The 23,099-nt window shown below is 39.8% G+C and overlaps 1 protein-coding gene across 1 annotated transcript in view; it reads right to left on the minus strand.

The window, feature by feature from the left end:
* The window catches only part of nr3c2 (nuclear receptor subfamily 3, group C, member 2), a 72,421-nt gene extending 51,398 nt beyond the window's left edge, over positions 1-21,023 (minus strand). Inside the window, exons 1-2 of the mRNA XM_027283010.1 lie at positions 20,694-21,023; positions 17,363-19,180 (exon numbers count right to left, since the gene is read on the minus strand). Coding sequence (XP_027138811.1) covers positions 17,363-19,161 — 1,799 coding nt within the window. The 5' untranslated portion in view covers positions 19,162-19,180; positions 20,694-21,023. The remainder of the gene's footprint in view (positions 1-17,362; positions 19,181-20,693) is intronic.
* Between the last annotated feature and the right edge of the window lie 2,076 nt (positions 21,024-23,099).

Raw genomic sequence — 23,099 nt, forward strand, 5'->3', positions numbered from 1 at the left:
TTAGACATGCCCTTTCCCTCTGCCCTTTTCTTCCTCTTTCAGCTTATCTCAGATCATCGTCTTTCCCTCTCTGTCCATCGCTTTATGCAGCTCTTTATCTGTATCTGCCTCTCTTGTCTCCCTATTCCTCTCAATTTTCTTTTTACTGTAAATCTCGGATTCTCAGAGGGACACTGACATAAACTAAATGAGACACTAGCCTTGCAGTTATTTCTGTGCTTCAGTTTTATGTTGCTTCGGTAATAAATGACAAAGGAAGGCTTATTTAACATTTTAGTGAGTTTAATTTTAAGCCGTGTCTCCGCAGAGTGTATATATAGCCTACTGTACACACAACGAGTAAGTCATATCGTGAGTTATGTATTCATTATGAGATTTATCGAGACGTTATTGCTCTTTTAACTTAGGGGACCATTACTAATAAAAGACATGGCCTAAATCTGTTCATCAAATTAATTTCTCATTTTTCTTCTTCCCTTTTCTCGTCCAAATGAAAATGTTGGCTATCAGAAAAGGAAGTAATTCATTAATTAAGAAATTCCCAAGCAATATGCATTTGGACTTTTGGCTTTTCATAGACCTGATGATGTGTGTTCAAAAGACGTTTTGCTGAAGAATGTGAATTCATGTACAAATGACAGATTTTGGAAAACGAGTACCAGATAACAACAATCACACTAAAAAACCCTCTTCCATCATACCTGTATGTTTGGCATACAGGGAAATCCTGTTTAAAAGATTGCAATACCTCAAAAGATCCAAGTCTAACATATGACTGTCATTGGTTAATCATGGAAATATATTATAATATATATAAATTTTATATATTCCAATGTCCCTTCAAATAGCCCAACAATTACAACTTGATCAATATAAGCTGAAACAGAAATATCAACACTAATAGATCATTTGGTATTCAATGGGTTATTTTTAAAGTAGATACTTATTCCTCCTCATACTAGACTACAGAGGTGTGTTCATACACGTCAACATGCTGTAACCCTCTCCTTGGCACGCTCCTTTATGTATAAGAGCCTAATCTGATTTTAATACACTGCGGGGTTAAGAGCAGCTGGAGGCAGAGTGAGCTCAACTCTATGAGGACAGATCGGATCAATTATCCGATCCATCTATAGGCAGTGAGTAGAAACTACCCCGTGCTGCCTGTGGATTAGATGAATATATTCTCTTTTAATCAGAGTCACCACGACCTTTCATCAATGCCATCTTCCCTCTGACCAATGAGGTGTGAAGAAAGAGGAGTTGACAGGTTTGAATGTCCTTCAGTGTCTGTCCTGTATCATTACCCATCTCTCAAAATAGATCGAAGCTATCTAAAAAAAGAAATCCGTTGTCATGCATTCACTGTGCATGGTGGAGCTTTGAGCCCTCCGTCCAGCAATAGTGTATGTTGTGGATTTTGCTCTCACTACATTAGGGCCAAGCCACAAACACATTTACATGTATGTTTTGTCCTACAATCATTAGACGTCATGAGAGATTTACAAGCACAAAAAATCTTAAAGCAAGCCGTTAATGTTCTTGCAAAATACTACAAAACAGAGACAAAAATAAGAAGCCATACTGAAATATCAACATCCATGTCCACTAAACAGATGTGGTTGTTTACAAGTGTGCATATATGTGTGTGTGTGTTTACACCCCAACGGGAGCCACAAGGGGACCAAAACCAAAGGGAGCTCACTGAGGGGGAATAACTAAATCATTCAGCCCACAGATGTTTGTTAAATACCACAATGAGATAGAAAGGATGGGCCCAAAAAAAACATCAGATTGTTGTGTGGATGTGGTATTCTGTCTGACCGTTGGTGAGCATGCATTAGACAAATGTGGATCTAAATCTTTGAATCCATGTCAGTCTGCCTGTAGCACTATCAAGTGTGAACCAGACAACAGGAGGACTATAAGCCCTACACAAACACCAAATACTTGGCATTCTAGCAGCCATTAAAGTTGCAGAGAAGTTTATTGAGATGCAGCTTAATCGGAGATAAGGGGTTACAAGCTGAAATTAATTCATGTAAATTAGTTTTTTTTTGTAAAGTTGTATTCAAGTCAAGAGGCTTTAAAGTGAAAAACTGAATCCTAAAGTGAGAAGTAACACCAATGGCTCAGTTGCTTGTGCAGTTGATAAAGTCTACAAATGGCTGTCAGTCCTCATAAAAACTCTTTCATAGCGAGTTCCTACCAGAAAATTAACAATTATTAAATCTTTTATCTGCAGGAAGGTGCGTCATGGGGAGACTGTACATACAGCAGCTTGTATAGTAGATGAGCCTTCAGGCTAGCTCTGCTGAGGCCAGTGCCTCTCCCATCGCGTCAACACATGTGACGTGCCCTCATTTTCAACACCATTAATCTCAGGCGGGGGGTTGGAGAAAGGAGGGAGGGGGGGGGAGTGAAACGTGATGCAGTAGACTGAGAATTTGACTCAGCATTTTGTCTTGCCATTCATCTAGGTACTGTGTAAATGGTGTGTCATCGCCTAACTGGGTGTGCAGGTGAAGAAATGTGGAGCCCATGTTAAAGGACGTTGTAGTCTACCCGAACCCTAAAGTTAGACACACACAGCCAGTTTGTTTTCTTAGAGACTGCTCTGAGACAAAGAAGTATAAAGTAACACAAAATAATTATTTTATTAAACTGCATTACTACTAGCCTAAAGCCAATCTATTTATGTCTCGTTAAACAATAGCTATTGTAGCCACACGTGTAAAACAGGTAACATGCACCTGAGTGGAAATTTCCTACACCTCCCAAGAATGCTTTTATAATGCATCACAATTATGTGACCTAATTAAAAGCAAGTTCAACAGGACTCAAAGAAAACAAATCAATCCTTTAATGGCACCCTTTTTAAAGCCATCTGAAATGTGTCTGTGACACATGCTGAGAAGTCAACAAATGTCTGTGAGCTAACATTAGCGACTGATCAAACAAGTAAGACTGGAGTGTAAAAAACCCAAAGTTGGCACAGGTACAAACTTAAATTGGTCGAAATGAAATTCTCTGCTTCAACGAAAAAGTGTGTCATGATCCCATAGCAAAAATAAAAGATACATTCCCAAGGATCACTAGTAAACAGCCTTATGGTAAATATCTAAATGTAATATAGCTTTTGATAATCTTTTATAACCTTATTCACTAAAATGTAGACTTTTTGCTCTACTGTCTAAAAAAAAGGTCACTAAATGTGTCTACAAGGTGAAGTCTGGAGCCCTCTAAAATCTATACTAATCTATTGCTATATCTACTATCTATCTACTTCTACATATTGCTCTTTGATAGTCTAGTTTATTTCTAAAAATTAATAAATTAAACTTGCAGACATTTATATTTATTTTTTTTTTTTTTTTTTTTTTTAAACTGCTTTCACAACATGCCACTTTTTTATCTGCAAAGTTATGGAGGAGTATTGACAGATGTCACATTTAAACTCTGGGATTGACACCAGTTTCAGTCAAATCTTATCAACACCCCACCTACAAGTGTTTTGAAGGGTGTGACATTTCTTAACTTAATTGTTTCAAAGACTCTCTTAGATGCAGCACAATACAATGTGCAAATATCTGCTGTGCTTTTCCTCTCTCACGCGCGCTTTGTAACAAACACGCACACACCTACTGTACATGTGCACACTCACACACACGTACGCACACTGAGTGCCATACTTTTTTTAACAGGTTCTCTCTCTCTCTCTCTCTCTCTCTCTCTCTCTCTCTCTCTACGGTATGGTAATTTTCTTCTGTTCAGTTTCTGGTACCTCTCTAGTGTAATCACTAAGGGGAAATCACCCCTTGAAACACTTGTGAGTGTTTGGCCCTTAATTCATATTGCATGAAATAAGCATACAACTTTGTTGAAAGAAAAGAAAAAAAAGCCATGCCTTCAGTAGAGCTTGTCTAATACAACCCACAGATGGGAGCTTTAATAACTAATGTCAGGGCCAAGAGAATAACACAACAATAAAATGGGACCTCTGTACCTGATCTGAGACCTAGTTATTTTTCTGATTGAGACACCTAGTGATCTACAGACATGTCATATTTCATACAGAGGGCAGTGACAGCACAGCCATCCTGCTGCAGCAGCTGATAATCCTCACCAAATTGCCTATTTTATTCACTAGTATTCATTTGGAGCTACATGATGAATGCAAACCCGATTTATACTCTCCTTTTTAATTTTGTTTTCACCTCCACCAGCTCTTAAGAAAAATGGGTGAGGCTGAACCAGAACAATAAACTGGTATAAAACCAATACAATGAGCTGAAAGATGCTGAAAAATGCTCTGCTGTGCTGAGGGGAGCTGAGTCTGGTGACATTTGTCTGTGAGTACATGGATTCAGGCAGACGGTAGACGGCAAACTGGATTTTAGTGGATGAGAGCAGGATGGTAAAATTAGGTGAGGCTGGCAGAGAATACTGTTATGGTAATGGTAGATGGCAATGCCGTCCAAAATTTAAATATTTAAATTTGTGCAGTCCCCCGCAGCAGAATTTACAACCAAATGTTACGTAGCCCTCTCACACACAGAAAGAGAAAATATGGGCAATCTGGAAAACAAGAAGCTAATAAATTATAACACAAATTAATTTTATGAAATATATTTTGCTCCACTCTTTGTAAACAAAACAATCGCTATGGCAACATATTTCCGTGCATGTTTTGATCTGTCGTCCTGCAATTCTATTGGACTGTTTATTTTTCCTGTGTCCTCCAAACGATGTTGTCCATCTGCCTGAATATGAATACAGTACAAGTGGCTCCTTTTTATATTACACATTTAATCTATTGTTAATTTTAAAAAATACTGATTAGTGCAAGTTGTATAACCTACTTTAATCTTTTAAAGTAACCGTCATCCCTGATACCAGTAAAAATAACAGGAAACAGGAAAGTCTGTGACATATTTTAGAAGTTATTTCTTGGTGATTATTTTTAAATGTTAAGAGCCATGCATTGAGGTGTTGTCATGTGTCTCACGTTGTGTCAAGGTTAATACAAAGTTATACTGTAGATCAGATTCACAAGCAGGTTATTACAATCCTCATTGTCTTTTTTATGGCACCGTGGCACTGTCAAAACCCATTCCAATTAATCAAACCATCCACTCAACCTGTCAGACAGGCAATCCCAAAAGCTGTTGGAAAGGTATCAGTAACGCACCTGTAGAAGTCACAGATGTCACTGTCACTGGAGCGAGTGGGTGTAATCACACTGGAATGAAGGAAGAAGTCAGCTATATTCACAACAAGCAGGATAACATCCTCCTCCACCAGCAACCCAAAAGAAACTCGGGTGCAGTAGGTTTTGCTTCTCCTCCCATGTTGTAGAGAAAGAACTTTTAAAATCACACGTTTCACAACAGCAACAAAAGGGAGAAAACTTTCTACACTGGACGAAGGCATAGCATAGAAAATGGTATATTATGCTCCTCTTGTTATGGAATTTTCTATCCTTAGGTTACACAAAGTCACGTGTGGGCCTTGAGGTCCTCTGCAGTATTAGTTGTTTGGCTTTGATTGAGAACAGTAGGTGCCAGTCTATCTCAACACTGTGGTGGCCAGGGTCAAAGAGTCCTATTGCTGCCTTCCTAGACATAATAGATAGCTGGCCGTTGACGGTCCAATCTGCGTAAACAGACAACAGTGTCTCCAGACTAGAATATGCTGACAATAACACCTGCATGAATAAAAACATTCTCTTGGGGTTTAAAGTCTATCCACCAGGATGAGTTCGGCAGAGTGTGAGACCGACTCAGGCACTTCTGATGTACTTTGAGAGTGTCTCTAATTTTCCTTGGCCAAGCGTCAATAAATATTATTACATAAGACATCAGAGGCTCCTGAACACTTTTTTCCCTCCTGTCCTCACCATTGACCTTTGACTTCAGCAATTTCTTCACAACAGTCAGGGCCAAAGAATCATACTCATGCCTGGGGGTAATGGTGCAAGGCCCCAATTCAATAACCCTCTGATGAGAAAATGGGATTGTGCAAGATCACTAATTTCTCTAACTGCTGAAATCAGCAACTGAGAGCTGCAGCAACATCAACCAGATGTTAGTCCTCCAGAGTCAGGACCCATCTCAGATGTTAGTACAACAATGATACCCTTGACAAGATGGCGCAACCTCCAGTAATAGGTTTTTACCATTGTTGGCACGCATCCATCAAGGTGAACTGCATACTGTACGTATCTAATAAAGTTGGTATCTGGGTCACCGAGAGCAACCGCTCCCACAGTCGGACGAATTGTAATGGCCTTGAAAAATGTAAGGCATTAAACAATAGGAAATTATCACCAAGACTGTCTATGCACTCCAGTTGCCACAAGTGTAGATTAAAAACTAATTTTCATTAGTCAGATTTATTCTGCCACAGTTATCACTGTGAGAAAAATAACAATTATATGTAATGTGGACGTTTAAAACAGATTCCCCTACACAGCCATACTGGAAATGAAGCCTGTGAAAAGAGGGGTCAAAGTCTACAATTCCCATTATTTTTTTTAAAACTGAAGCTACAGTATGCAGTCTGAGTTAGCCAAATTAAATGTATAAGTTCCAAATTTATTTCTGAATTTTTAATACAAAATTGAACTGTGGCAGAGGGATCCTAGTCGTGTAGTTTAATTATGAGACAAACTAGTAATAAACTTACACATGACTACCAGGGCTGCAGCCACTTGATTTAACTAACTCAGATTTCTGAAATCTCTTACTATCTTAGACAGAACTTATTGATTTTCACAGGAAACAAAGACGGTGGATTTTGACCCTGTTTTTTTAAGTGTAGTAGCACATAAAGAATTCAGCTCCACGAAAGAACGAGAGAAATTATTTCAGTGACCTATAACGATCAATGTACATACAGTATGACAAGAGAATATTGTATTAAAGTAGACTTTAAAAACCGTGACCTATTCTTTACATAACCAGTTAGAAACTACTACTTACAGTACGACTGCTTCACTCTGTGCTGTTCCTTGGAAACACAGAAACACTGATAATTGAAGTCTGAAGAGCACCTGAAAGAATGTACCGGATAAACCTGAATCAAGATCGCCATTACATTTACTCACTGCCCCTCCTTTCTCATCTTAATGGCACTTTAATGATACAAGACGTGCATCTGTGGGCGTGCCTGTGTACGGTTTGACAACTAACAAATTAATCAAGGTGAGAATCTGCACAAACTCTTCTGCTGCTTTGCTGAAAGTCCAACATTACAGTATAATGGTGCGTCAGCGTCTTTTATTTTCTTCAAGGTCCAGCAGCTGAGCAAGATTGTGAATAAAAGAGAAAGCTTCTGCTTAACAGTCAAAACCCAAAAAAAGCTCCAGACTGTCTCCCTTTCAGAGCAGAGTGAAACAGGCAGCTGTAGCCAAGTCAGAGGAAGGCAGGCGAAACAAAAAGCAGACACTGAACAGGGGAATGTTTGCTTGTGCCAGGTACAGTGCAGTAAACTCTACAGGGATAATGGCCAGATCTGAGTATTTCCCAGAGCTGTGGACAATGCTGACTTGATGCCATCATGGTGTCCTATCAAAAGTCTGTTTTCCTGTCAAAACTGGATAATTTCTTTAGAGACAGGCCAAGTTACCAAACACTCCACCACATGCAAAGTCGTTTGTACTCACTATAATCAAAAACAAATGCTGCCCACCATTCATTACAATGAAATACAGTCACTATTCCTCTAGATCAGCTCCTACCCCTGAAATCATGACTCTATACATACATGTAAAATGACGGTCAATTCAAATTTAACAAAATCAAAAATACAGGTTATGTTTTTCAGTATCTTACTTTTTAGTTTGGTTTTCTTTTAGCAAACAACCCTGAATAACTTCTGAAAAAAAAAAGTATCCATAAAAGACCTTTCCCTGAATAAAGTCATCTGGAATCTAAAATTACTTTTGATACCAGACAGTTTAATATTCTGTGATGCAGACACATTTCAGTGGGTGCCAAAAATGTATTTATATTTGAAATCCAACCCTATCTAGATTTCTACAGCTGCCCCAACACAATGGAGGTAAATGGAATTTCACTGTTACTCCAAATGATCCACAGAAGACGCTGCTAGCAGTTTTCACTCGGGCTACAAAATATTTTCAATGTTCACAATGACTTTCCAGAGTAATGGATCTAATCTATTTTTAAGCATCACAAAAACTTAATCGACCTCCTTTGTATCAGAGTAAATGTTCGAGAGAGATATCTCAAAACTTAAACAGTGAAACAAAACTATCTGCGTGACTAGACACAACCTGAGGTAAGAAAGAAAAAAAATGTTTGGGTTGTTTTTTGTGTTTGTGTGTAATTTGAGACAGCTGCACCTTTAATATCCCTTCAATTATGACTTTTCTTCTTTCTTCTACTGAAATCATATTACACTTCCTGCCAAACACATTTACCCTTTTGCAGTGTCAGGCAAGAAATTGATCTCTCCAAACAGGTTCAGTATGGCAAAGTATCTTTTTTTTTTTTTGAGCTGTCATTTGATCCTTTGGAAGCCTCCCTTTACCTGCTGGGTCAGTGTGTCATGGGCATCCACGGCGATAACATACATGATTTGTGCGCCTGAACAAGCCGGACACTGAATAAAAGGGTTTTTATGGCTCCGAATAAATTCTCGACAAAAAAAACACAAAACATTTAGTTTTTTTTTTTAAAACCCCACAGCAGAGCAGGAGGAAACATCCAGAAAATGTGTGTTTTCTAGGTCACCATCATGATGGTCGTTTTAAAAAATTTATTAAAAAACATTTTTCATTTTTAACTTTACAGGGTGTTTCTGGGGAGAAAACTCATATAGGCTTTGACTATAGGATACGTATACATGTCCGCTTTGCTCCATCCAATGTGTTGGTATATGTGGTGGTCCAGTTTTGGTATCTGTGTGACATATTTAATAGAAAACTGGATTTAGTGCTGCACATGCCACTGAATTAAGATTTAAAAGCAGACCCAATTTAGATAAAGCTATCTAATAATTTATTTCAGTTAATAATTAAAAATGTTATCTTAGGAATAACATCTAAGCAGCAGAGATGAATATAGATGGACTAAAAATATTCAATTGCTACATTAATACCTACGAAGGCCGTAGCTTTAAAATCCTCTAAACAACTTTATTTTCACTGTTTTCGTCCATTTAACAAATCATTTCTTACTGTTAAATGTGTTTTTTGTGTTGTGAATGAAGTTATCAAAGTTGTTCATGTTTTAAGTCTCAGTCCGCTGCGGCGGGGTTTCTGAATCATGGGTTCTGCTGACATAAAAAAGTGTTTGTGTCCATGTTTGTGTGTTTGTGTGTGTCTTTGGGAGAGAATAAAAGTGCTATGTAAAAGAGGCTGGAATAACGCCCTCCACCCCCACCAACACACACACATGCACACACGCACGCACTCACACACACACACACACACACTCACACACACACACACACCCTTCACTTTATTTGAGCCAACTATGCATGACCTACTTTGGGAACCTTTCAAGCTGAACAATTAACATTTTTTTGAAGCTCCTTCCTTTATGGCATCCTTTCCATGGAGGAACTGACAGGACAAACACTGTGTTTAAACGTAAGCACTTTGGCATGAATACTTTGGCAAACTCTAATTAAACATGAATGATAAAGGCATGCCTTGTTTGCTCAGTCAAGTATATCAGCATACAAGAAGAAGGCAATAATACGCTGAGAGAGTCGAGATGGGTCCTCTCCACCGAAAATGAAATATAGATCTCATTGCTTTTTATAGCTCTGAATGAATAATGTCCAACCGATGAATTAGACATCTGCTTGCATTTAGCTCAACAAACAATTCTTTTTTTTTATTTATGACAGCAGTGATAGGCTCTTATGACTAGTTAATCTTTGCAATTTGTGATTTAATATGTACATATTTCCTTGTAGTCACTCCATATTACTGACACCAGCATGTTGCTATTTCATTTCAGATGACGGTGCATTTCATTCAGCTTCTCTGCCACACAAAACCTACCTACAAAGCTCATGACTCAGGCGATCTTTAAGACTACTTTGTGGGAGAGATCTTCAAGTCTACTTGCGTGCTAGGTAAACAAAGTACTGCCATTCAGCTACAGTATTTCACACAGCAGCACGCTATAAAAATCAGGGCATTCATCACCAAACAGAAGCATGCACTATGCTTTGTTGCAGCTCTGGTATTTAGTTTCCGCCTCCTTTATGCAGTTTGTTAATGACCTCAACAACAGAAGGGAATGTCAGCGGTAGGTAATAGAGAGAGAGTAGATCTCCAACTACAGGACTGGCCTAGCGGAAATCTGGCCCTCTGTCACCGGACTGTGTTTCAGGAAGAAGTTCAAATGAGGACAAGACAGGCATTCAAATCCCAGGAGCCCTGGCCAGCAGTAACCACACTTTTATTGGGGTGTCAAGTCCGGCCTAGAATGTGTGCTGTTGTTGTTGTTGTTGGCCGCCGTGTTATATGCTTGTGTGTGTGTGCGTGTGTGCTCTGCGTGGGAGAGGAAGAGTGGAGACTTTTAACATGGTTTCTTTTCTTTGCAACAAAAGCATCCGATCATTGTGTCACACAGTATCATCTTGATTCTTTAAAAGAGATTATATCTATTGTCGGCCTACACTCCTACACTGTTGTAGCACAAGGTAAGAAAACCTCCATTCAGAAAGATGGAACTTTATTACATTGCTGGATAATTTTGATCAGATTTGTAATTAATTCACGTTTTGTATTTAATCTTTCTCCCTTTCTGGTAAAATGTATTAAAAAATTCTGACAACCATGGCGTCCAAATCAGCCAAAAAGGTAAATAAAAAGGAATTCAATATGTCTGAATTTAGTGAGTATCTGACAGATAAAACAAGACTGCTGTGGGATTTAACAGAGCCGCTATCAAAAAACAAAAACAAATCTGCTCTAAAAGTTAAAATGGTGATAGTGGTGAGAATTTTCGCAGCAATCTTCATTTCCCCTCTAAAACAGCAGATCTAAATTATTTGGCACATGGGAACAGGCTGTAAACACAACACTGACATGTTAACACCTTATAAAGTTGTTGCGGTAAACTGCACATTTTTTTAGGTCTTATTTGGTCCCCACCAACTCCTGAAAGAAATATCTGTCTCTTTTCTAGTTGCTAAATTCCTTACTATGTATGTATGATTTAAACACTAATTATATCAGTCTGCCGTTTGGTGGTGATTGGTGGTGATGTATTATACAGACGCTTTTTCAGATCTGTGTTGCTGGAAGCAGCTGCCTGTTACATCTGGAAACGAAGATGAATTTGTGGATCAGACAACCAAAATGATGCACTGAAGGACAGACACAGATTTAAAGGCTGAGAGGAACTGCAGTACAATGTGGTATTAGTTATCCGTGCTGGTACTAGAAGGCTGACATAAGAATTTTTGTCAATAGTACCAATCCAGTTCATGAGTTTCGGATGACTGTATGTCCTTAGTAGCTTTAATTAAACTGAAATGCTCAGTAAACCCTTTAATCATTCATCATCACACAATGACACAATAAATCAATTTTGTAACACCCATGTCCAGGAAGACGCACGGCCTTTGTTTGTAATAATAATCATATAATGGCTGCATTGTTAATTTCACCTTAGGTTGCGAAGGCGCTTTATGATTAACTTACATGATTACCTGCCATAACTTGGCAAGCCTTCAATTAACACAGTTGTTGAACGAGATGAACGAGTCCCATCAATGATTCTGACCAAACTGAGGAAGCCCACAATATCAATACATTTCGATTTGTTAGGCAGAAAAGCCCAGTGAAAATAAAATAAACTACATCCCACTGCGAGGCTATGAAATGTGTTAATTGCTTGATTGCATTCAAGCTATATGACATCAGGATTGAACAAAGATCATTGTACGTTTTAAAGAGGTTTACTAACTCTCTGTTTCCTGCAGCCATTTAACCCTTTACCCCCCTCAAGAAAACCTCCTTAGCAACATTAAAAGTCTTCGTCTCTTGCCTCTTGGCTCTCTAAAAAGCCACAAAGGGAGCTTTTATCTTGCCCAGGCATTCATTTTTAAGGACAAATTCTTATATTTTAAGAACAGCAGACAGTAGAATTTTACCAACTCTTACTACTAACACTGCCTCACCACTCTCCTCTACACAGCCTCCAATCCACCCACACCAATGAGTGATTGGCTGCCCAGAAGATAGAAAAGAGCTGGATCCTTGTGGGCGCTCAGGGTTTTTTTTTTTTGTTTGTTTGTTTGTTTGTTTTTTCAGTTTTTTGTGTTTTATTCATTTATTTTTTTTCTAGTACACATTAATCTTATTTTTTTTTAACCCATGAATAAATATATATGCCAATTCACATAAGAGGGGAAAAATATTGAAAATAAATAAATAATTGAATTCAACTATTTGTCTATTTTTAATAAAGGGACCGTTGAAGGCAGTAGGTGCTTCAAGGATGTCTTTGGGCAAGACAAATCCTATTATGCTGAAAATGTGTTTTCAGTACTAAGTCAGTATACAAGTAGTTTTCTTGCCTCCATGAGCCAGACAGTGTCGCAGTTAAGACCCGATTCACAAGTTAAAAAATTCTACAACTACACTGCACTGCCTGTCTTTATTCTTGAGCTTGACGTGAAAACATGGCTAATTTCTGCTTGGGGGAACAAGTTAATTTTCGTCACTCACTGTTGGACTGGGCTGCTGCACTGTAAGGCAAGTCTGAACTGCCAAAGAGCCCCGTACACACAGACAGTGATTTATTCATGTGCTTGTCCCAAAGTGCTATGACAACAGCTCAGAAGACATTTTCGGCATATTTAACTCCATGTGGAACAATATAACATGAAAAACACTACACTTAAAGCAGAGTAGTTTCGTCTTTACCTGTCTTTTCATACACATATCTACTGTGTATCCTGTAACTAATATAGAGTTTGACAGATTTGAATCAATCTTCTAGATTAGATCTATCTAATATCGCAATACTTTACTGCAGGCTACTTCTATATTGTTAAAACAGTGTTGTACTGTCTTTTTTTTTTTTTAGCTTTCAGGGTTTTTTTTTTTTTAAGTAAATGACTGTTGGCTGTGATCAACTATTCCCAGCAACCTTCAGTGGGCTATCAATTATCTTACAGGGTTTCAATCACACTGAAAAACCTTTTCACCCAAAGTCCTCTCAACCCACCACACAGACTAGGACAGGATTAATCAAAAAATGCCTTTTGAGACGCATAATGATAAATGGAAAACATTAAATAAAAGCATTGTTCCTTCAGAAGTGAAGTTCTGTAGTAATTCTAGGAATGTACTGTATAAAATACACAGAGCACATGATGACTTTGACCTTAATCTTTATCAATGTACGTGCTTGTAGTCACATAATATCATATATATATGTATATATATCACTAACTGGACAAATTGATTTATTATGTTTATCTTGCGCACTCTTTTGCAGAACCATCACCATATTATCTATATATCATGATTAAGAGGGCATGACATGACTCAAACTCAGTGATCTCGGGCTGCACTTGAGATGTTGAAGTTATTACACACTCAAAGGAGTACGCTTAAAAAGGTTTTTGTGTGTTTTTCTAAAGCTACCTGACATTCATCACATTTTATTGACTCAAGTAAGTTGCAGATTGAAAGAAAGAGTGACACTAATAGAAAAAGTATAAACCTACTACTTGAAATTAATCAGCATATATGCTTATGATCAACTTTAACATATAGAATGGTATTTTTTTCCTATTGTATATTAAATTATTGACACATGACACACAAGGATGCACATAATTAATACACTTGCATGCGATATAAGACGGCGTCTTTTCCAGATTATTACGTCTGCTGCATAGACAGCTGAGACCCACATCCATTCCCCAACACCTTCACCTGTAGCATCTTTTTCACAAGCCAAACAAGCAGCTGCCCGCTTTATAGTCAGGAACCCATAATGCACTGGGAGCCCCTGTGCATGCCTGGTGTTGGGATTTAATTGGATATTAGTATCCAGCAGTGTCTGAATTAATCAAATCATTTCCATCCATTAATTTAGTGCAGGAACATACAATTAAAGCCTTATTAGTGTGCTCTCAGGAGTATGCCTTTTCATCCCTCTGCAGAACATTGAGAGTTGGCCAGAGTCCAGTGCAAAGCATTCTCCCCGCTTGAATCTGGTACTTTCTCGTGATGGGCACTCTGTTGATCTACAGCAACTGGCTGCAAGCTTAAAGCAAGTGAAATGTCAGCCTATAGGGAGGTGATACTTCTCCCATGGCTGTAAAATAAGGCAAAAAAAAAAATCAAGGAGAGCTTGTGTAAACTGAGAAAAATAGATTGTTGTCTTCTATTTTGGGTCTTTACCATTTGTCAGAATATTAAAATATTATTAGGTCAGAAGGCTCAAAAGTAATTCTATTTTATGAAACATTACTGTAAAAATCAGCACAGAAAATAGGGTGAAAAGAGATATGGAGATTTAGGCAGGGAGCAAACATAATCCAGTGCGCTAATGTAGGTCATTTTATGATATTTTCCATATTCATATTATTCATAATCTTTCATAATGGCATTTTTAATATTCGTAAAGAGTATATAATTTAGAAATTAAACTTTTTTCTTATTAAAAAAAAAATGGAAATAAAATCATAGCATCTAAACTTTCACGTCATGTACGAAGCACCATTTTGGTCACCTAGTTTGCCTAAGCAATAAGTTTAAATCAAACATCACATGAATACAACACTTCTGGTTAGTGCGACTAGTTTTCTTTTTTTTTCCCCCTTCCTCCTCTCTCGTGAATCTGAGTTTAAATGTTTTTGCACAAAGTAATCCAGACTGCTCAGATGAGCAGCCATTTTTAATTAAAACCATTTACAGAGGAAACCAAAGTGAGAGAAAAAAAGAGCCATGGGATTTTACACTCTGTCATCCAAGGCTTCAGCGGATCAAAGAGTTTTAGTTGTGCTTTTTAATGGTTACGTAACATTTTTGCCTATGAAATATTGGGCCCGGGTGCCATGTAGTCAGTCCAAAGCTCAACTGTACCACAGATTTCCTGCAATGCACTTTTAGATTTCAGGCAGGATACAATAAGCCTATGTTTATGTCTAAGTATAGCTGTCAATCAATACAATACTACTGGTGTAAAAGGACACTAAAAGAAGGCTTCAACCTCTGAAAAATGTTAGATTCTTACATTTCACCTAAGACATTTCTGTGTGTGCATATATGTGTATGTGTATTAACACTGTATGTATATATGTATATGTGTGTGTGTGTGTGTGTTTGTGTCTGTTTCCCTGCCTGCCTGGCTGTCTGCCATGTGGCCCACCTCTTACTGTCATCCTGTCTGACATTAGGGCTAAGCTGGATCTCATTAGGACCAAGGTGGCAGTGATCCCGTCAACATCGCTTTGCCTCCTGCCATATGGGTCGCCTCCAAGGTAACAGGGCTGTATCAGTCTCCTCAGAGCTGCAAGGCTTGTTATGGCACATGCACGCGCGCACACAGACGGAGTATCTACTCCCGAGACGATCGCGTACTGTACATGTAAAGCTGAATAAACACGTCAAACAGACAAGACATGAAAAATACGGATAAGAAGATGAAATAATCAGACAGACACAGACACACATATACATCGTCTGTGTTTGCCAAATACAAAAATATCACAAAGACAATCAATGTAATGTATGTTTTTATGAGCTATGAAATAGGAAAACTATTTAGGATTTCATCTCGTTATCAGCAAAGCTTGTAATTAGATATGTAGTTCAGTATGACAAAAATCACACCGCACATCTTGTTGTATAAGAAAAGCTACGACAGATGCATTTAAGCAACAACCATCATCATCAGCAATGTTTTACATTGCATTTGTGAGCGACAGTACAGTGATGAATCACTGATAAAGTCCCGTCCTCCAAACTTGTCCCTGCGATCGAAACGAACATAGAAAATAAAAATAGAACAACTGAAAATGGCAGAGCAAATCAGTGAGATCTGCAAAGTTGCTTTCTACAAATTCAATCAGGAAAACTTTTGATCGAATAAATCTCCATTTTGAGACTCTGCGCAACATCACTGTCCAAAGTCAGTCTGGAGCTGTCACGGTCGAGTCATAGTCAAACGTAGCGGAGTGACGGCGACATTGACAGCAGCTCAAGTACTGTACTTCTTTTACAGTGAGAGTATGACTCACTGGCCATGGCAAGTAAACAGGAAGTCATTTATGACTTTATTTTGTGCTTCTTTACACCAGCTCATAAAAACTGAATTTATAACATCCCATGCATAAATGGATCACAGCAATGTTTTTCATAAGAACACAAATAGACAATAATAATACACAAAAATCACACAATCACACAAGGTCCTTAAACAGAGCTCACAAACCTTTCTTTGATTGACTCTAAATAAACACCAGCACCTCTACTATTATGTGAATAAACATACTTGTGTTTTTTTAACAGAGTTACTATGTGTTTCTTGGTCTACATTAAGGTTTTGAGATTCCCTGTGTATTAGTCATTTTGATGATCATTTACTTCCTTCAGCTTCAAATGCAACTAGGACATCAGAATACATTGGAAACAAAACAACTGTGTCAAAGTTGCACTTTGCCAGATTGGCGGCTATTATAGATTTTTTTTTTTCCCTTTGGCCTGTTTGTTTTGTTTCAGCCCCCACCCCTCACAAAAGCAACTGTTTATTTCATCAGTTTGGCAACAAAAGCATGTGATCAATCATTCATAATTTATGATGCTGCCAATGGCTTAGAGCCCATAAAAACAGATATTTGCATTACATAAGGTCTCAGCTGGACTCCCTGATAACAGACTAATAAATTTTGTTGTTGTACATATACACATGCTCCTGATAAGAGGTAAACTTTGCCTCTGTGTTACAGTAGAACACAGCCCACTGCTAGCAGAGATGATGTTGTGATCACATGCTACTATAACAATGACCTGGACCCCGTCCTTTAATTCCTGTTCCCTCAGCCAGCATCCCGCTGCCTTTCCCAAGCCCTGCTGTTGTTATTATTTTTGCACTATTCAAAGCAAACGCCCTAAATCCCTTGTGCAATATGAGTCTGACTGTAACAAACTGACCTTCCATCTATCTGATCCTCTAAAGAGACACAGGTATATACTGACCAAAAATATTTTTTAGGGAAAAAAAAAAAAAGCTTCTCTTTGTAAAGCTAAAAATAAGAAATATTTATCGCAACTCAGAAAATGCATTTAAGTCAGAGATCTGACAAAGATACACGGAATGGCACGACATAGAGATGTCTTCATTCTCCTTACCTGTCCGTGATGCAGTTCTGACCCGGGTATCCCTCACCTCTGGCTGACAGTGACCCCTGTGACATGCCTGGCCGAGATTTCCATGACTCCATTAACGCCGTTACGGGTGAAATTAGATTCAACAAAGGGTTGGACTGGTCCCTCACATCATGCCGCGTGAAAGACATTGTTCCTTGCGCTCCAATCTGGTAATGGAATGAATGTCCACCGGAATTAACTCCAACAATGGCCGATGTGGGCATGCTGTTATTCTCTTGGTAATAGCTGCCATCATTGGACTCCTGCTTAACCCCTTTGGACAGGACATTGTTGGAGAACACATCGGGCTCATAGTTCCCATTCATAGAGGAGACAGGGGGTCCTAAGATACCAGAAAGACTGTACTCGTCAATGTTATTCCTCAGTGACAAATAGGTGGTTTCGGATGCAGAAAAGGGACCAAGTGATGGTGATTGTTCACCATAGGGCTGTTGGCTCATACATCCCTCATTTTTGTTTGGCTCGCTCTTAATCTGTGTGATAAAAGGTGTGCTACTCACATTACATTTGGCGCTGCCTAAACACATGCTCCTGAAGTCAGTTCCAGGCTCATTCTTAATGTACTTAACCATGCCCATCTGATCTAAGCCGACATTGAACACCTCCCCATCTACCATCTCTACTTTAGGGAATTCAAAGCTCTTGAAGTCCGTGTCTCTGGTCAGACCCGCTGCTTCTGGGCTGTTGGTGTCGTTCTGCACCAAACCCAGTCCGCCGGCAGGACTGGACACAGGAAACCCACCTGAGGAGGGGTTCTGTGGGCTGCTGACCACCATGGTGCCTCCTGTGGCTGGACTGGAGATGGAGGGCCTTGCTGTGCTGCAGTTGTTGGCAGTGCTGGTGCAGCTGCCACCTGTGGGGCTCGAGACAGATGACCTAATGTTACAGGTAGTGCTGCAGGACGGAGGCGATCTCACACTACTCATACTTTGGGGGCTGGACATGGGGGACCTCATGACATTGAGTGGGCTGGTGAGAGGTGGTGAGCCCACTGTGCTGGACTCTACAGGGCTACATGTGGCTGAATTCCTGCGCTTGATGTTGGCCAAAGTTGCAGCGCAAGACGTCTGGCTGACAGGACTACTGACGGACGAGCACACTGGTCCAAAGCACGTAGGAGGACTGGTGGTTGATGACACCATATTGTTGCTGCCCCCGGGGCTAGAGATTGAGCTGGAGGTCTGGGGGCTACAGGACAGAGATGAAACCAGCATTGAAGCTGAGCTAACTGGAGTCCCAGCGGTGCAATCTCTGGGAGTAGTGCTGGGCTGCTGGAAACCAAATGGCTTTAACTTGGGGCTCTTTGTGGAACCACATTGGGTCTCTTCTAGAGACCGCCCACACACTGGATACATCTTCCCAGGGCTGGTATTGCCCCCATGCTGGCTAAAGGCAAAGTCTGCCTCCCTGGCAGCATTCATATACAGGCCCATAGACTCGGCCACAGTCTTGGAAAGCTCCTTGGAGTCCATTTCCTGCTTATGACTATGAAGAGAGTTGTTGAAGTGTGGGAGAACAAATGGCTGGTTCTGGCTGAGCCGGAGCATTGGCTGCTCCTGCTTCTTTGTATTGTTGTCTTTGCAGTCAGTGGCCGGGCTTCCAGCAGGGCAGCTAACATTGACTATGTCCATCAGGATATCACTGTTGGTCAGACTTGAATCCTCTGTACTGCAGCAGTGCTCCATGGTGCTGGGGACCTGCGACCATCTGTTCTCTGTATCACTTCCATCAAAGAAACTTTGGTATCTTTTGGTCTCCATTGCTGGCTCATTGATTCACCTGGTAGATGAGGAAAAAAATAGAAAAGGGTGAGAAAAGTTCCCTGTTATCGTCTAGCTGGACAAAAGACATTGGTTTAATTGTGATATTTGAGTTGCAGGTGTAACTTAAAGGTCTCATGTGTGATTTAGGAATATGCTAGTGTCAATCTATAGTGTAAATATAGTTTTTTGGGTTTAGACATAAAGCAAGGAAAAGGGGCCGTTAAAACATACCACACAATGATTTAACTAATTTGATATTATATTGATTTACTAGACAAGACAAAACATAAATCCTGCTGTGTTAACCACATGTTAGATCTGAACAAGCACACAAAGGCAAGTCTGTACAGTATTTTCTCCTCTCACACAGATAAAAGCTCCTTATCACTGCCCTACAGGAGATGTACAGTCTGATAACTTAAAGAAAACTGCATTGCAAGGGTTAATGTATCTACGTGACGTCGTCTGGGCTTTTCGTTTAAATTCCCACCTCTACTGCGTTTCTATTGGACAACTCATCCAGAAAACCACCAGCTTTATGATGCCATTCATGGATTGGTCCGAAAGCTGTCACTCAATAGTTATTGCTTCTTGCAGCCACAACATAGCTGCGACATAACTTGAAATGTTGCTTTACCGGTCACAGCAGCCCCGACATGTGCAAAAGCGACAAAAATAGTGGCAATAATTTGACACTCTACATGACAGATTGCAATGAGGTGGCATCGCTTTACGTGATGTTTCGATATTTATTACTGCAAGCTGTGTGTTGCACTCTTTTGAATGGCTCACAGCTTCTTGGAGTGGCCAAGACGCGAGTTAAAGTTAGTCGGTTTGCTTGCAAAATACCCAATGCACATAATGTGCACATCCTTAAATATAAAAAAATAAAAAATAAAAAAAAGACATGTCAGCTTGATCATTCCTTCCTCTTGCTCATTGCCGTGATTGTCCTGCCTCTGTGGGGCATGCAACTCTCTGCACATCTCTCCATTTTGCGTTTGCGCAGAATAAATAACCGACTAAAAGGACGATTTTTTGTTATCTTGTTGCTGCTGAAGTTTTGTTTGTTTGTTTGTTTGTTGTTGTTTTTATTTTTTGCTGTGTGAAAGTCGTGTGCGGCTTTTTTTTCACAAACAATATAGACTTAGTGCAGAAGCGAGAAAATGTAAATTATTGAAGCCATATTTTTAGAAAGATTCTGACATGACTAGATATTTCTCAGCGCCTCTTGACAGGTGCGCACAGAGATTTAAAAACTACTATTATTTTTAACAACATTTATTTGTGGCTATTTTGTGTTTGTACATAAAGTGCATAAAACTTCTTGGCGACTTTTATTCTGTAAGCAGACACAGGGCTAACGGTCCCGGTTGAAAGTTATTAGATTTCTCTATCACAGCAAATGCACCGGGGGATGCAATGCAAGTATTCAGTTATCCGACTGAAGGAGTTTGCTTTCATTATCACCGGAGAACCAGCGCGAAATTAAAATGTACAGTCAAACACTGAGCTCTGTCCTTCCTTACCTTAATTACGACATTCAGAGTTGTCAGGTGGCCGTGTTGCTGGGCAGCGATAATCCAGAAGACAAAAAAAGACACGCGAAGCAAAAGTCAATAAATATCAACAAATGTGTTCTGTCTACTCTTCCCAATACATAGTTTTCAGTTTGACAGCTAGACACACTGGCGAAGTCTACTGCGTATTATCACTAGTAATCCTCAAACAGCGAGCGGCTGCTCCTGACAGGACGAACGGCAGCGACGGGTCGGACGACAGCGGCAGATGATCTCACATTATGGCCGCAATTTTGCAGATTACCGATTCAGGGCCCTGGATATATATATATATAAAAAAAGAGTATGATGTGGGGATGGGGGGAACAATAAGACGAGGGAGAACTTCTTCCCTGATTAAAACTACCACTGTAATTACCGCAGACGATAGGGACAGGGTTTCTGCTGAGTTGACGAGTGTTTTGTTTCATAGTTAACATGCTCCAATTCACCTGTCCCCATAGGCGCAGCGTGCACCTCTCTGTCATGCCTTTGGCCCTCTCAGCTACTGGAATTGTCTGCTGTCTAAACTGGAGTGGAGGCCTGTCCTAATCATAGCAATCACTCAACTGAAAAGACCCCCCTTCTTTCTCTCTCTAAAGATGGCTATTTTAGTGGTCCAGTGTACATACACATATATACTTATATATACAATTTTTTTCAGGCCAGTGTGATTTTTCTCATTGATTGATTAAAACAACAGTGCTTGAAGTAAAAGCTCAGTGGGATTCAATGGTGCTGCCTCGAATTTCTACTGACAAGGAAGGCAATTATTACTGATTTCATATCAGCCGTGTTCTGCTGTCAGTCTGCAATTCTTATGACTCTGTCACTGTGGAGAACCTAAATTAGATTTGCTCATGATGTGTTTGACTGGCACCCTTATGTGCAATGGCAAGTGGAGCTGCATGAATGGGGGTGGGAAACATATCTCAATTCTCCTGCTTTTTCTTTTTTTCTTTTTACTGAGGAGCGTCTCCCATTCATGGGTGATTAACAGGCAGATCAGGAGGTGGGCAGTGTTGCTTGGATGGCTTTGACTAATCTAACTGCTGCTGCCTTGCTTGGGTAATGGCTACAGGCTGGCGTGGAAAACCCAGACAAGCAATGAAGTGAAACATTCAAACTACTATACAGAGCTCCACTCTCGAAAGCCAAAATCCTGCATGCACACTTTTATGCAGCCATGTGAAACACTGCAGAATGTGATTGACTGATTGACAACTCCAGAGATTGAGCTGATTATTGGCTGTGAAAACAAAGTCTGTGTCATGACAGCAGCTGTGAAATGTAAACAACAACTTCATCTTAATGTAAAAGTACAAACCATTTCTGTTGTGGTGGTGTCACAGATAAAAAACACACACAGCACGTTGTACTTTCTCATGTGTGCACCGAGGGACATTATCAGGGAGCGATGCTGATCTCCTCTAATCTAAGAAGTATGCCAATGCGACTAAATTTTGAATTAACTCTGTGTGTGCATCTCTTTAATAATTTGCTGCTTACTGACTTATTTCTCGTGCATGAACTCTAGATTGTGTGTCTTTCTCTTCCGTTTCAAACTGTAACTACATGTTTATGAGCTGATCATGATGTGTCATGAGCAAGGGTGCACAGTTTTACATTTGACCAAAACAGCTCAATAAGTCACAATTAGAGGATCTATTCCATTTGAAATAACGAATTTGATCCTAGTTTGACATGGAGTGAATTAAGTGACATCTTGACCACTCAATAGACAGCACGCAATAGAAAAATTGCTCCACCTAGTGGAGGCAGGCGTTTGTGTTACGAGGCAACAGCCTGACTCGATTTCAGAATGACTCCTCACTCAATATTTGCAGGGTTTTTTTTTTTTTTTTTTTTTTAAAGAGATCCATGTTAAACTGTAAAGAAAGGCTGGGACAGGCTCGTGCTCCTATCTCCTCTTTATCTAAATTCTCAGTGCACGTGCGCGTTTGGCACGAATGCGCACGAGCTCCATAAAAGCAAACCTTTTTTATTATTTTTATTTTTTTCATAAAAACGGTGAGAGCAGAGGACAGAGGATTTAACACCAACATGAAACAAAACTTGCAAGCGGATATTTTAATTAATATATATTTACATGCTCCTTCACTGTTATCCTCAGAGTTTATTTCAAACAACACCGCCACGAGCGCGGTGCCCTATTTCCAGGCGGCTCTGTCTACCTGCGCTGAGCCCTCCCTCCTCCTCCTCCTCCTCCTCCTCTCTCCCCTCTGCCTCCCCTCCTCCTCCTCCTCCACCACCACCACCTCCTCCTCCTCTCCCCCTCCTCGGAGTTTGTGTTGCACTCGTTGCAGAGGAGGGTCCATGAATGACGTCCGACCGACTCCTTCGTTGTTTTTAATG

Source organism: Larimichthys crocea, chromosome X (assembly GCF_000972845.2).
Source record: "Larimichthys crocea isolate SSNF chromosome X, L_crocea_2.0, whole genome shotgun sequence".
Taxonomy (NCBI): domain Eukaryota; kingdom Metazoa; phylum Chordata; class Actinopteri; family Sciaenidae; genus Larimichthys; species Larimichthys crocea.